The 12,993-nt window shown below is 49.2% G+C and overlaps 1 protein-coding gene across 1 annotated transcript in view; it reads left to right on the top strand.

The window, feature by feature from the left end:
• ABCA5 (ATP binding cassette subfamily A member 5) overlaps positions 1 to 8,348 on the top strand; it is a 31,896-nt gene extending 23,548 nt beyond the window's left edge. Inside the window, exons 26-40 of the mRNA XM_008631148.2 lie at positions 4 to 117; positions 372 to 509; positions 1,266 to 1,355; positions 1,834 to 1,925; positions 2,383 to 2,509; positions 2,597 to 2,714; positions 2,816 to 2,907; positions 3,060 to 3,235; positions 3,790 to 3,865; positions 3,944 to 4,038; positions 4,815 to 4,934; positions 5,119 to 5,268; positions 6,204 to 6,283; positions 6,491 to 6,546; positions 7,349 to 8,348. Coding sequence (XP_008629370.1) covers positions 4 to 117; positions 372 to 509; positions 1,266 to 1,355; positions 1,834 to 1,925; positions 2,383 to 2,509; positions 2,597 to 2,714; positions 2,816 to 2,907; positions 3,060 to 3,235; positions 3,790 to 3,865; positions 3,944 to 4,038; positions 4,815 to 4,934; positions 5,119 to 5,268; positions 6,204 to 6,283; positions 6,491 to 6,546; positions 7,349 to 7,456 — 1,632 coding nt within the window. The 3' untranslated portion in view covers positions 7,457 to 8,348. The remainder of the gene's footprint in view (positions 1 to 3; positions 118 to 371; positions 510 to 1,265; positions 1,356 to 1,833; positions 1,926 to 2,382; positions 2,510 to 2,596; positions 2,715 to 2,815; positions 2,908 to 3,059; positions 3,236 to 3,789; positions 3,866 to 3,943; positions 4,039 to 4,814; positions 4,935 to 5,118; positions 5,269 to 6,203; positions 6,284 to 6,490; positions 6,547 to 7,348) is intronic.
• Positions 8,349 to 12,993: the final 4,645 nt, after the last annotated feature.

A 12,993-nucleotide genomic window follows, 5' to 3' on the forward strand; every position in this document is an offset into this window, starting at 1 on the left:
CAGATTTTCTGCCTGATTGGTTATGTCCCCTCAGTCGTGCTCTTCACCTACGTGGTCTCCTTCACCTTCAGAAAAGTCCAGAACACGAAGGAATTTTGGTCATTTATATTTTCAGTGGTGAGTGACTTGGCCTGGAGCTGGGATAAGTGGGAAGATTGATGATCTCCAAGGCCACAGCAGCTTCCCAGTTATTTTCTTGAACTGTCTGTCCCTAATGCACAGGAAATGGGAAACATTTACCAGTGTCTCCCTCTCTGCAATACCCTGAGTGATAAAAGCTTTATTTAAAGTGCCTTAAATTAGATAACTTATGCTCAGAGAGTCTGAAGTGGATGAAAATGGACTTTTTTTTCCCCTTTTCTTTGGTACAGACAGCCTTGCTTTGCACAGTTGTCGCTGAAGTTGCCTTTTTCCTGGACCTTTACCTGGTCACCACCGTCCTGCATTATGTCTTCTCCATCTTCATTCCTATTTATCCCCTTATTGGCTGCCTGATTTGTTTTATAAAGGTAAGGGGACTCCAGGGATCCTTTCCAGAACCCTTGGAGACAGCTGGGATTGGGTGGATGTCATTAGTGTGTCCTCTGCAGCCATTTAACATGTGAAGAATAACAACTGCTTGGGGGAAAATCACCTTTTTCCTATTAAGCAAAGTGGTTTGGGTTTAAAATGAGGAAAGCAGAAAGTTTTCCATGAAATTTCCTTTCACAAAGTGGATGGAGCCAACAGGAAAGATGGAGAGGGACTTTGAACAAGGGCATGGAGTGACAGGACAAGGGGGAATGGCTTCAAGCTGACAGAGAGCAGGGGTGGATGGGATATTGGGAAGAAATTCCTCCCTGTGAGGGTGGGCAGGCCCTGGCACAGGGTGCCCAGAGCAGCTGTGGCTGCCCCTGGATCCCTGGAAGTGTCCAAGGCCAGGCTGGATGGGGATTGGAGCAACAGGGGGTGGGATGAGATGGGCTTTGAGGTCTCTTCCAACCCAAAGCATTCCATGATTCTGTGATATTCCAAGGAAAACCACGTGTTCCTCAGTGAGCAAGCCCAGTGATAGGACATGGGTTAATTGGGAGTGGGTGGCTTGAAAGCAGGAGCAGCCCCAGGGTTTGAATGGAGTTGTTTGATTTTTTTTTTGAGAGTCTCTGCAGAGCTCAGGAGGTGCTTGAGCACCACAGCCTGAACGACAGAGATTAAAGCACAGTGTCGAATTCAGAGTCTCTGGTGGGTGATTATTCACCTGAACATGTTTTTCCCTGAATTCCCAGGTCTCGTGGAAAGGCAAGAATGAGAGTGGAGGATACTCCCACCCCTGGGACCACGACCCCTGGGACCGGCTGCTGGTGGCAGTTCTGGCTGTGAGCATGGTTTGCTGTAGGGAATTGTGGTTCCTGCTGGGATCCCCTTCTGTCCAACATCTTTATCAGTAAAGATTTGCTCTGATGCTGAGCCTGCAGCTCCTGCAGCACGAGCAGTCAGGAAAGCTGCTGTGCCCACCAGCTCAACATCTGCTGCTCCTGTGGCCTGATTAACCCTGCCAGTATTTATTCTGATTATTATGGGAATCCCTGCTGATGGAGCAAGAGCTCCAGAGCAGGGGCAGTCCCTTCTCTGTGCAAAAACCCCACGTAATTGCTTTTAAATCTAAGCCCACTTTGGTTGTGCATCCTCAGACCCGCTGAGCAGCATTTAATGATATATTAAATATATTCTTGGCAACACCAGCACTTGTGTGGTGGTGCAGAGCTGCAGCTTCTTGTCCCTCATCACTCTGGTGGTGTCACCCCCAGGGTCCCCAGCCTGGCTGGTGACCAGGGTGGTTTTTGTCTGCCTCAGCCCTATTTGCAGTGTGTGGTGTGGCTGTTCCTGCTGCGCTGCTTCGAGCTGAGGAACAGAGGGAGGATGGTGAGAGAGGATCCCTTCTTCAGGTGTGTCTCTTGACTGGTTCTTTTTTCAAGCCATAGTCCAAAGAAACTGGTTTTGGAGGTGCTGCTGGTGGTGGTTAAACTGGGATGTGCAGTGGAAGAAATACACCACCTTTCATTATATCCCTTCTGAGACTCAGTCACTGCAGTGCAGAGATGGGGGCTTTATTTCCTTTTAAGTTCCATCACTGCAAAAGCAGGAATTCTGTAAGGATGTTCCCTATATAAAACCAGGGGAACTGCCATTCCCATTGCATGGCCAGGGATGCTGTGCCCCCACAAAGAGCTCAGCAGGGAGGTGACACAGTGGCAGCCCCTGGGCTCGTCCTGCTCTGGGATGAGCTGCAGGAATCTGCTTCTCCTGGCCTTGGCAAACACAAATGGCTTTGAGCACAAAAGCCCTGAGCCAGCCTCAGCTGAGAGCTGAGCAGAGGCCTCGTGCTATTTTCCTCCCCTTCAGAAAATGTTTTACAAAAGCCAAGAGCTGGAAGTTCCCAGATGTCCCTCACGAGGAGAACGAGGATGAGGATGTGAAGGCAGAGAGGCTGCGAGTCAAAGAGATCCTGAGCAGCCCCAGGAGCGAGGAGGTAAAGCCTGGCTCTGCCCAAACCCCCAAATCTGGAGGCTCCCCCACAGCTGCTGGGATCTGCAGCCACTTCCCTCTTCCCTGCCAGATGCCAGCAATCCTGGTCAGCAGCCTGCACAAAGAGTTTGATGAAAGGAAGGAATTTCTTCTGGGGAGAAAAATAAAGAAAGTGGCAACCAAACATGTTTCCCTCTGCGTGAAGAAAGGTTGGAGTTCAGTTGCTTGCTGTTGAGCTGTTTCATTTATAAAAACAGCTCTTGGAACTGTTTATCTGACCTCGTGGGCAATGGTTTGTGTCTTTCTTTAGGAGAAATCCTGGGTTTGTTGGGACCCAATGGAGCTGGGAAAAGCACATTAATTAATATGCTTGTTGGAGAGATTGAGCCAACCAGTGGGCAGGTGTGTTCCATGCTACAGTTACACAAAAAATCCATATTTCAATTTTATTGTTATTATTGCAAGCATTCCTGAGAGCGTTTTGCTAAAACCATGCAAAGCCAGTTTGGAAATTCCCAATATTCTGGATTAAGGTCTGGGCATTTTCCTTGCAGGTTCTGATGGGAGATTATTCCTCAGGGCTGAGCAGTGAGGATGACTCAGTGAAATTTTTGGGGTACTGTCCTCAAACGAATCCTCTCTGGCCAGATATCACACTGCAGGAACACTTTGAGATTTATGGTGCCATCAAAGGGATGAGCCAGGCTGATGTTAAAGAAGTCATCAAGCGGTGAGTGAGTTTGTTGGAGAAATCTTTGTGGTTTAACTGGAGTTTCCTCAGCTTTTTTTATCTTCAAGCTTATTACTGGAGGGGTTTTGGCTTTTTTTTTGTGGTTTTTTTTTTCCCCTTCTCTCCTTTCCTAAAGCAATCTTTGTTTCCATTTAAGTTTGGTTTTGAGCTTGGTTGAAATTCTGCAGTGGTGAATTCATAGGTGAGGAGATGAAGGTTCAGCCACAGAAAATTCAACTGGGATTTTTAGTTTTGATATATGTTTTTTTAAAGTAATTTTTTTAAGGTTGTGAAGTACTAACAGTGACCTTTGTAGAAGCTGCAAGGAGGGGGAGTCCTAGGCTTGGAGCTGTTTCTGTTGTCACCACAGGCTCCTCCAGAACAGGTGGTCTTGTATGGAAGCTCCAATTCTGCTTTTTGCTCTGCTTTTTTTATCTTTGATAAACAAATATTTGTACCTGAGCTCTTCAAAAGGAGCTGTTTCCATACTCTGATGAGGGGGAAGCCAGACCATCCCCCTCCCAGCCTCTCACACCTGCTCCTTCCCTCCCCAGCATCACCAGTGTCCTTGATTTAAAGGACCACCTGCAGAAAACGACGAAGAAGTTGGGAATGGGGCTGAAACGCAAGGTATGGGGGGCTCTGGGGTCACTCTGGGGGTCACCAGCACCCTCCCTGTCCTCACCCTGCCCCTCTGCCTTCCCCCAGCTCTGCTTTGCCCTCAGCATGCTGGGCAACCCGCGTGTCACGCTGCTGGACGAGCCCTCCACCGGGATGGATCCCAAAGCCAAGCAGCACATGTGGTGAGTGCTGGCCACAGGCTCCAGGGAGTCAGCCTGGTCTGGGGTGTGTGTTATCCCTGCCCACACCAGGGAGAGCCACACACAGGGAATAACGGAGTGGGCTGAGTTGGAAGGGACCTAAAGATCATCCAGTTCCACCCCCTGCCACGGGCAGGGGCACCTTCCACTAAAGCAGAATAATTTCTGCTTAATATCCCACTTAACCCTTCCCTCCGGCAGTGGGAAGCCATTCCCTGTGTCCTGTCCCTCCATCCCTTGTCCAACGTCCCTCTCCAGCTCTCCTGGAGCCCCTTTAGGCCCTGGAAGGGGCTCGAAAGTCTCCCCAGAGCTTGTCTTTTGATTGAACAACCCCAGCTCTCAGCCTGGCTCCAGAGCAGAGGGGCTCCAGCTCTTGGAGCATCTCTGTGGCCTCCTCTGGACTCACTCCAGCAGCTCCTCCTGTGTTGGGAGCCGCAGAGCTGGACACAGGACTGCAGGTGGGGTCTCACAAGAAGGGGAGAATCAGCCCAACCTTCATGCCAGGTGCAGTGCAGCTGTGTCCTGTCCCAGAACAGCTTGGGATTTAAAAGCTTGAAAGTTGAAAGAAATCCTTAAAACAATATAAGGGATACAGATTCGAGCCGTCTTTGGGAAATTCAGGTGTTAATTGTTGCTGTGGGAGTAGCAGTAATCCATAAATAGAGGGTCCATCACAGTCCTCCTTCCCTGTGAAGCCAGGATTTACTGTTCCCTGCCAAATGTTTTTATTCAGGGATGGTTTTGGTTGTGTTTTGTAGGAGGGCAATCCGAGCAGCCTTTAAAAACAAGGAGAGAGCAGCCATCCTGACCACGCACTACATGGAGGAGGCAGATGCTGTCTGTGACCGTGTGGCCATCCTGGTGTCAGGGCAGCTCAGGTACCACCAGAGCCCTCCTGGGGCAGGGGGACAGGCAGCTGCCACCTGGGATATATTTGTCTGAAAATACAGATGAATTTTGTACCTAAATTTGGAGTGAAATTAATCCTTAACAGCAAAAAGTGTCTGTTTGAGGTGAGGGTGTTGTTGAGTACAACCTGTGTTTTCTGTCTGTAATTCGTAGGTGTATAGGTACTGTCCAGCACCTGAAGAGCAAGTTTGGCAGAGGGTACTTCTTGGAAATGAAATTGAGGGAAACAACAGATGTGCAGCAGGTGGAGTATCTGCAGAGCCAGATTTTGCACATCTTCCCCAACGCCAACCGCCAGGAAAGGTGAGGTTTGTCAGATACCCAGAAAATACTGATGTTAATTAAACCCTCTAATTTCACAGCAGCTCCTTGGCACAGGGGAGGGCATGTGAATATTTACACACAGCTTAAAAAAAATGAAGAATGAAAAAGAGGAAGGGATCTGGAAGGCGGCAGAGCCCGGGCTGCAAGGGCAGGGCCGGGAGCCCGTGCAGATGTTCAGCGTGGAGGAAGCAAAACTGGATTTCTGCATAGCTGTTGCCTGACAGCTTCCTCCTGGGGCAGGGCCCCTGGGAAAGGGCTGAAATCCAAGTCTCTGACTCACTGCCTTTACCTGGAAATGCCTGAGGTCTCTGGGGGTCTCAGTTTGAGGGTGGGCTGGCTGCTGTTCCACCAACAGCTCTGAGTTTCTGCTGTATGCACCCGAGGGTTTGGCTCGGTGACTGGAGAGACTCCACAAAGGGCACAGCAGGCATCCCATGAGGAGTGTGATCCTTGAGGGATCACGAGTGTGATCCTTCCTCAGACATGGGATGTGCAGGGTTGGAGGGGAGTTCCCTCTCCAGCAGCAGATGGGGGGGGCAGAGCAGCTCCCCGTGCTGCAGTCAGGGTTGCAGGAACAGCTGCGTGATGCAAACTTCCAGGACCTGCTGTGACCTCCCAGTTCAGCTGAAAGGTAAAACATCAGGACTCTGGGAGTTCCAGGCAGCAAATCTGCCATGAGCAAGCAGAATATAAATGATTGAATCTGAGTGGAAGAGCATGAACTTACAACAGTCTCAGGGAGGTCTCAGCTGATGCACCTGGAGCTGCATCATCCCCCTTCTGTGTGATCATGACAGTCAAAATGCCTGGAGTAACCTTCGGAAAATAAGTTAAAATACATTCCACTGGGTATTAATATTTTCACTTTGAGTGATTTTGCTTGAAGCTAAATTTGTTTTGCCTCTTTGTTCCAGCTTTGCTTCTATCTTGGCATATAAAATCCCTAAAGAAGATGTACAGTCGCTTTCGCATTCTTTTTCCAAGCTGGAAGAAGGTAATGAAGGAAGCACTTGCCATACATCACACACACAAATCCTTTTGTCTCCCATAACTGACTCTTCTGCCATGTGGTGTCACTTGTCCATTTCTGTTCCAAACTTAATTATTTTTCTTTTATTGTTGTTGTCCCCAACTCTGTTTCTTGTGAAATCAAGAGTGAGTAAAGTGTCCCTAACTCTGCTCTTACCAATTCCTTCACCAGTAAAACACGCCTTCAACATCGAGGACTACAGCTTTTCTCAAGCAACACTGGAACAGGTGTGTTAAATTGTATTTTGTGGATGTAAACCCTGCCAGGTGAAGGTGTCAGAAGGCAGGGTTGGATGGGATACTGGGAAGGAATTCCTCCCTGTGAGGGTGGGGAGGGGCTGGGATGGAATTTCCAGAGAAGCTGTGGCTGCCCCTGGATCCCTGGAAGTGTCCAGGGCCAGGTTGGATGGGGCTTGGAGCACCTGGGATAGTGGAAGGTGACCCTGCCCATGGGGGGATGGGATTTATGGTCCCTTCCATCCCAAAGCATTCCATGATGATGAGCCCTATGCAGGCAGCTCATCCCCCAAGCTCTGCTCTCAGGCCACGGGGGCCGCTTTGCTGTTGCCTGTTGGGGCATTTTTGGGAAACTAAATTCCCTTTTTTCGAAGTGAATCACATCTGCCAGCTCTCCAGCTCCTCTTTATTCCTGTTTTCCCCTCTAAAAATAAGATGCCAACTGCAGTGACTGGAAGAAAGCAAATGTGTGGTTTTAGTGGAAAAGCTGCTCTGATTTATTCCAAGAACAGGCATTTGCTGTTCGTGGCTGGAAGGAGGGTGAGGCTGAGACTTGTTATTGCTTATTGTGGATTAATTACTGCTGACAATTAATGTCTTCAGTGCTGAACTTCCTTTTTATTGTGCTCTTGAAGAAAAGAGGTGGGAGGGCAGGAATAAGGAGAAAAACCTCAAAATACTGAAAATTTGCTACTCAGGGATGAAGCAATACATGAATACTCGTGACGTTTTTAGCATGAGTTGTATTTGTGCCCAAGGAAGCTCCTACAAGGATCTTTTCCATGTGTTCCAGGTGTTTGTGGAGCTTGCTAAGGAGCAGGAGGAGGAGGACAGCAGCTTGGGCACCCTGAACAGCAGCCTGTGGTGGGACAGGACACAGGAGGACCGAGTCATTTTCTGAGCTCCTCATGCTCGTGTTGGTGCCAGCGCCGATCCTCTCTCTGCTCCTCGAAGCCGGCGTGGGCAAGGACAGCTGGGTTTGGAAGCTCTGAGCATGTCCCACCATCCTGGCCTTGGGAATAACGCCGCAGGAGCGGTGAGCATCCCACTGCTCCTCTGACTGACCCAAATCCCTCCTCCCTTCGCTGTTACTGGTTTGTGTTGGGCAGGAGGGCACTGCCATGGCAGCCAGGTGTCTCCTGGTGTTGGTGGCTGGGGCAGGAGCTCCCACCTGCCTTCCCCTGGCTCTGCTGGGCCAGAGGCTGGGCTGTCCTTCAGGAGGATCCTGTGTCTGAGTGAAGCCAGTCGCTGCTGGAGCATCCTGCCCCGCGGGGTGGTTTGCAGGGTCTGGCCATGCCCTTGGGTGGGCACTGCTGCCTGTCCTGCACACCCATGCCTGTGAGATCCTGCTCCTCCACCAGCTGGTCCATCCCTGCTTCTGCTTTGAAGATGCACCTGCTTAGAAGAGAGGGGGGAAACCACTGCAGTCACTGTCCCACTGCAAGGAGGGTTCTGAATTGCACCACGAGCTCGGCTTGGCGTCCCACCAGCGTGAAAATGTTCATTTACAGACACAGCTTGGCACTTGTTGGCACTCCCAGCCCCCTCCCCTGCAGGGTGGCAGCTGTGTGCTGCCATGTGGGTGCCACTGGGGTTTGTCATGCATGCTGGGGGCACAGGGGCTGGACAGAGTGGATGTGCTCCTTCCCCTGCTTGGTTAAAAGTACAAAGACACGACTGTCTGTCAGGGTTTGATGCTGGCTGAGCACCAGGCACCCATGAAAAAACCATCTATTTATTTTCCTCTGCTATAGCTAAGCAGAGGAGGGAAAATTAAAACTTCATTTTCATGAGTTAAGGATTATTGAAACAACAAAAACACTTTAAGTGTTTTAAGGCAAAACAGGTTCAAAACTTAAAACAGTATAAAGACGATTTATTAACAAAATTAAAAGTAAAAAGGGTAATGAGAACCAAAGTGAACTTTCAGGACCTTTCTTTCCCAGTCTCTCCCTCTTTCCACCGACTACGCAAAGAAACAGAACATGGGGTTTTGGTCAGTATTTCACTTCTTAAAAGTCTTTCTTCAGTATGCTTAAGGAAAAGAGTTTCTTCTGCTGTGCCGTGGGATCCTTCCCACAGGAGATAGCTCTCTGCAAACTTTTCCAGCATGGTTTTAACTTTCACAAGCAACAGTCCCACCTGAACCTGCTGCAATGTGAGTCCCTCCCACAGGCCAAGCAGTCTTCCCACAATTGCCCAGCGTGGGTCATTTTAGTTCATGGGGTTTAGTCTTTTAAGGATGAGCTGTTGTAGTTTGGAAGCAAAGGCTCTCCATCTCTAAAAGCAAGGGTCATCTCTCTCTGAGTTCCTCACTAGGTTACAGCTTTTCAGCACCCACACACTCCAGCGTGAGTACTCTTCTTCACGGGCTGTGCATGGATCTCTGCACCCCACCATGCACCTCACGAATTATAGGGAAACAGTTTGTTGTATCATAGTCCTCACCACGGCTCGCAGGAGAATCTCAGCTCCGGTGCTTGGGGCACCTCCTCCCTCTCCTTCTTCTCACTGACCTCAGTGCCACCATGTTGGTTTTCCTCATGTGTCCTCGCTTTTCCTCTGACTTGGAAGAAAATTGGTGTCTTCAAGTTGCACTTGAGAGGTTGATCTTGTCCAGGCTCCGCATCGGGGAATTGCTCACCATGTCTCTCACTGCTGCCCACTTGATCCCTGCCGGCACCGCACAGCCGGCCCTGGCCGCGTGGTCCTCGCCAGCACCACACAGGCGGCTCCGGCCTCGGGAGGGCTCCGGCTGTGCAGTCTCATCCTCGGGAGGGTGTCGGTCTCAGCAGGGCTCCGGCTGTGCGGTCTCATCCTCGGGAGGGTCCTGGCACAGTCTCATCCTCGGGAGGGCTCTGGCCCTGGGAGGGCTCTGGCCTCGGGAGGGCCCCGGCTACGCGGCCCCCGCCAGGGTGGGCCCCAGCAGCTGCCTCGCCACCCCTCGGGAGAAGAAAGAGAGCTTCCCGCTCTCCTATTCCCTTCTTAAATATGTCATCACAGAGGTGTTACCACCTTGTCTAATTGGGCTGCTAACCTGCCCATGGTCAGAGCCTTCAGCGACTGGCTCTGTGCCGGCCACAGAAGTTTCGAGCACTAAAGCTAGGCTGTGTGAAACCAACACACTGTCCTTACGGGGTTTGCAGAGATGTGGTTCTGCCTTGTCTCCATTAAAAACAGTCTGATTCTTCCCCTGGCGGTAACAACTGTGTCCTGCCAGCTGCTCTCACACACAGTGCTTTGGAGATGCTTTCCTTTTCCTTGCCAGTGCATTCATGAGCACCAGTGTTTCCCAGTCCCTCGTTGTTGTGGTTGCAGTCAGTCACACAGGGACGTTTGCTTGGGCGTGGCCTGGCCGTTTGTCACCCCCCTTTGTCAAACCCCAAATGAAATTCGAAGCCACATTCATAAGAAAGGTGCCTTTGGTTTGCATAGAAGCACTAAGAAGAGTAGAATATGTGGTCCTTCAGCCTGAGAAATGACAGATGTATGTTGAAAATACATTATTTTTTTGGTCTTTTCTACACAAAGGTATCATCACTTTTTTTAGTTTTATAAGGTGAAATTAAAGATTGCTCCCAGTTCATTTTGCTCTGCAATGAACAGGTACAGAGATGTGTTTATACTGAGACATTGGCTTCATAAGTCATATCACTTATGTATCTTCATTTTAAAGTTAGAACATACCTTTGTTTTTCTTGAGAAAACTCAAAAAAATGGGTAATGTTGGAGTTGTGTGTCCCAGCTGTTTGTAATTGTCAGGCAATAATGTGTGTGGTATGTCTGATAATGCTTTATCAGTGTGTTCAGCCAAAATCTGTTAAAATCTGTTAATTCACTATTTTCCTTTAGGGAGATGTGAACTCTTTATGTACAATTTACTTCCTCTTTTGTACCCATAGGCGGCATATAAATGCACAGCTTTGGGTTCGGAGTTAAAATGTCCAAGCCCTGCAGAAAGCCCTGGACATCCTGTTTGCTTCCCCAGGGAACCACAGCCCTGGAAATGAAGGATTAAAGGATGGGATTAAAGCACCAGTCTCCAAACTGCAGCTCCAGTGCTGCCTGACAGGGCTGGAACTTCCCTGTCAGCAAAGAAAAACATCCCAAATTCAAGTGTTTGGTTTCTTTAGCCCCAGCCCTGCTGCTGGCTGGGAGCTCTGAGCTTTTTCCTTTACTTGAAGCAATTTGGGACCCAGAATTCTGCCTGTTGGCACTTTCCCGTGCAGGTGTGTACAGGTTCAGTGCATTTTTTCCAAATCCCTCATTTCTTTGGTCTCTTTTTGCCAATGGTGTTTCAGCCAAGTGTCACTTGCCCGTCAATCCAGCACGCTCTTGTCACATGGATTTAGGGAATTACAATGTGACCTGTGAGCAGCCTTGGTGTCTGCCTTGAATTTATTCTTTACCTTTAATAGTCTGTAAAATAGTTCTGTGCTGTCTGGGTGATACCACCCTGTTCCAGATCTTTCCATATTTCCTCACATTTCAGATGTGAAAAGTTTGGATTAGAAGCTCGGTTTGGTGCTATTGTTTATCTTGGAGGAGCCCAGTGGATGGTGGCACTGGTTTTTGTGCAGCTTGTTAAATTTGGCTCGTTAAATTAATTCCGTGTTTGGGTGGGATCTTTTTGGCCTGGTGACATCGTGTGTCAACTGGAGTAAAGTTCCACCCCAAAACATCACTTTCCTCATAGTGTATTGTATCAGAAGTGTTTCAAAGTGTCATTAGATGTCTCTAATTGCCAGAATAGGAAAAAAAACCAGGCAAAATTAAACCAGGGAATGCCCTGGGAACAGGAAAGCTTTATTCCTGGGATTTGAAGCCCATTTGTTCTGCTGTTATCAGTGACACACCAAATCCCATCAGTCCAACACACACCCAGCCTGTGCTCCCAGAGATAAACTGGATTTGGGGGGATTTGGAGTAAATCCACCCAGTTTGGGTCACCATTCCCAGGTGAGATGGTTGGAACTGCCTTGCAGGATTGTTGTGAGTATCTGATGTACCCAAAGCTTGGAAAACGCATTCACTTCATGGTGTTGTTACAAGGTTGTATTTTTCTATGGAGACTTTAACGTGTCTGGTTTCATTTACATTCCCAAGAAAAGTCCTTGTTTAAGAGTCTCTCTGTATAGCAAGTGAGCTTTATTGCGCAGCCGACATCCAGAGCCCTGGCAGCAGAAGCAGAAGGTGTCAGGCCTGAAGGTGACACATTCGTGACGCTCCTCCTGCTCTTGGACCTTGTGCAGTTTATTTTACACACATTTTGCCTTTCTTTCACCACTTGGCTGTACTTGTAAAGGTGAGGATTTTCCTTTCCCAGCAGGAAGTACTTCCAAAATAAAGATAGATTGGGTTGTTAAACACTTCGGTTTCTGTGGCGTGGGTGTTTTGCTGTGCTGGAAACGGGGATGGTTTTCAAAATTCTGGGTTGATTTTGGGGTGCACCAGAGTTTCAGGTGGTTGTGCTCAGGCAGAGCATGGGGGGCCCTGGCTCTTGGCATGGCCAGGGCTCTCAGGCTGCAGTATTTACGTATTTTTAACTGGATTTGGGGGAATTTTGCAGTGTTGCAGCACTGGAGATTCGACCTCCCGCGGTTGTGTTGCATTTTGCAGCCGGATTCATTCAGCCCAACTCAGGGCTAGCAGTGACCCCATGGCAGTTGCATGCTCCTGGCATGGCACACTGTCCATCTGCAGGGATGAATCACCTCCAGCCACTGAAAAATTAACCCCAGTGAAAAAAACAATTCATTTTTGTGCTTGGAGCTGTCCCCAAGGTGAACTTGCTGGGTGGATGCTGGCTCTGGGGTGAGGGGCAGTGAGATGGGGGAGGTTTGAATGAAGGTGGGACATGAAACGTGCTCTGCAGGGATGGAGGCTGCTGTCTGCTCCTGGGATGTCCTGTGGGACTGCCAGGTCCCTGGACAGACCGTGCTGAGGAAGAGGAGGAGGTGGTCACCTCCAGCCTTGTGGGTCGGTGAAGGGTGTAGCAAAATAAAAGGGATTTGTGCTCCCTGAGCCCCTCAGTGGAGAGGAAAATAACCCCAGATAAGTTTAATCTGAGCTTGGGGACAGTTCCCAGCATTTCATACTCGTTGGTTTGTGATGGTGTGCAAGGGCAGTGTGCCATGCGGTTTTGGGGTTTTTTAAGCTGTAAAATGAATTCATTCCCTTATAATGCTTCTTTTAAGAGATGTCCAGAAAGTCCCTGAGTTAACATGCTGAATTTCTCTTTGATAAGGGTTTCCCGGAGCTCTCACTGTTCCTTTCTCCTTTGCTTGGCATGTCCCCCTGGAAGGGTCTGGCTCCATTCCCAGCCCTTCTCCTCCTCCTGGCAGATACAAAGTCTGGTCCTGAGTCCCCTTCTCAGAAATCCTGTGGAGCATCTGCTTTGGGGATTTAATTAATGATACTTTGAGACGTTCTGTGTTC

This window comes from Corvus brachyrhynchos, unplaced genomic scaffold (genome assembly GCF_000691975.1).
Source record: "Corvus brachyrhynchos isolate BGI_N302 unplaced genomic scaffold, ASM69197v1 scaffold340, whole genome shotgun sequence".
NCBI lineage: Eukaryota > Metazoa > Chordata > Aves > Passeriformes > Corvidae > Corvus > Corvus brachyrhynchos.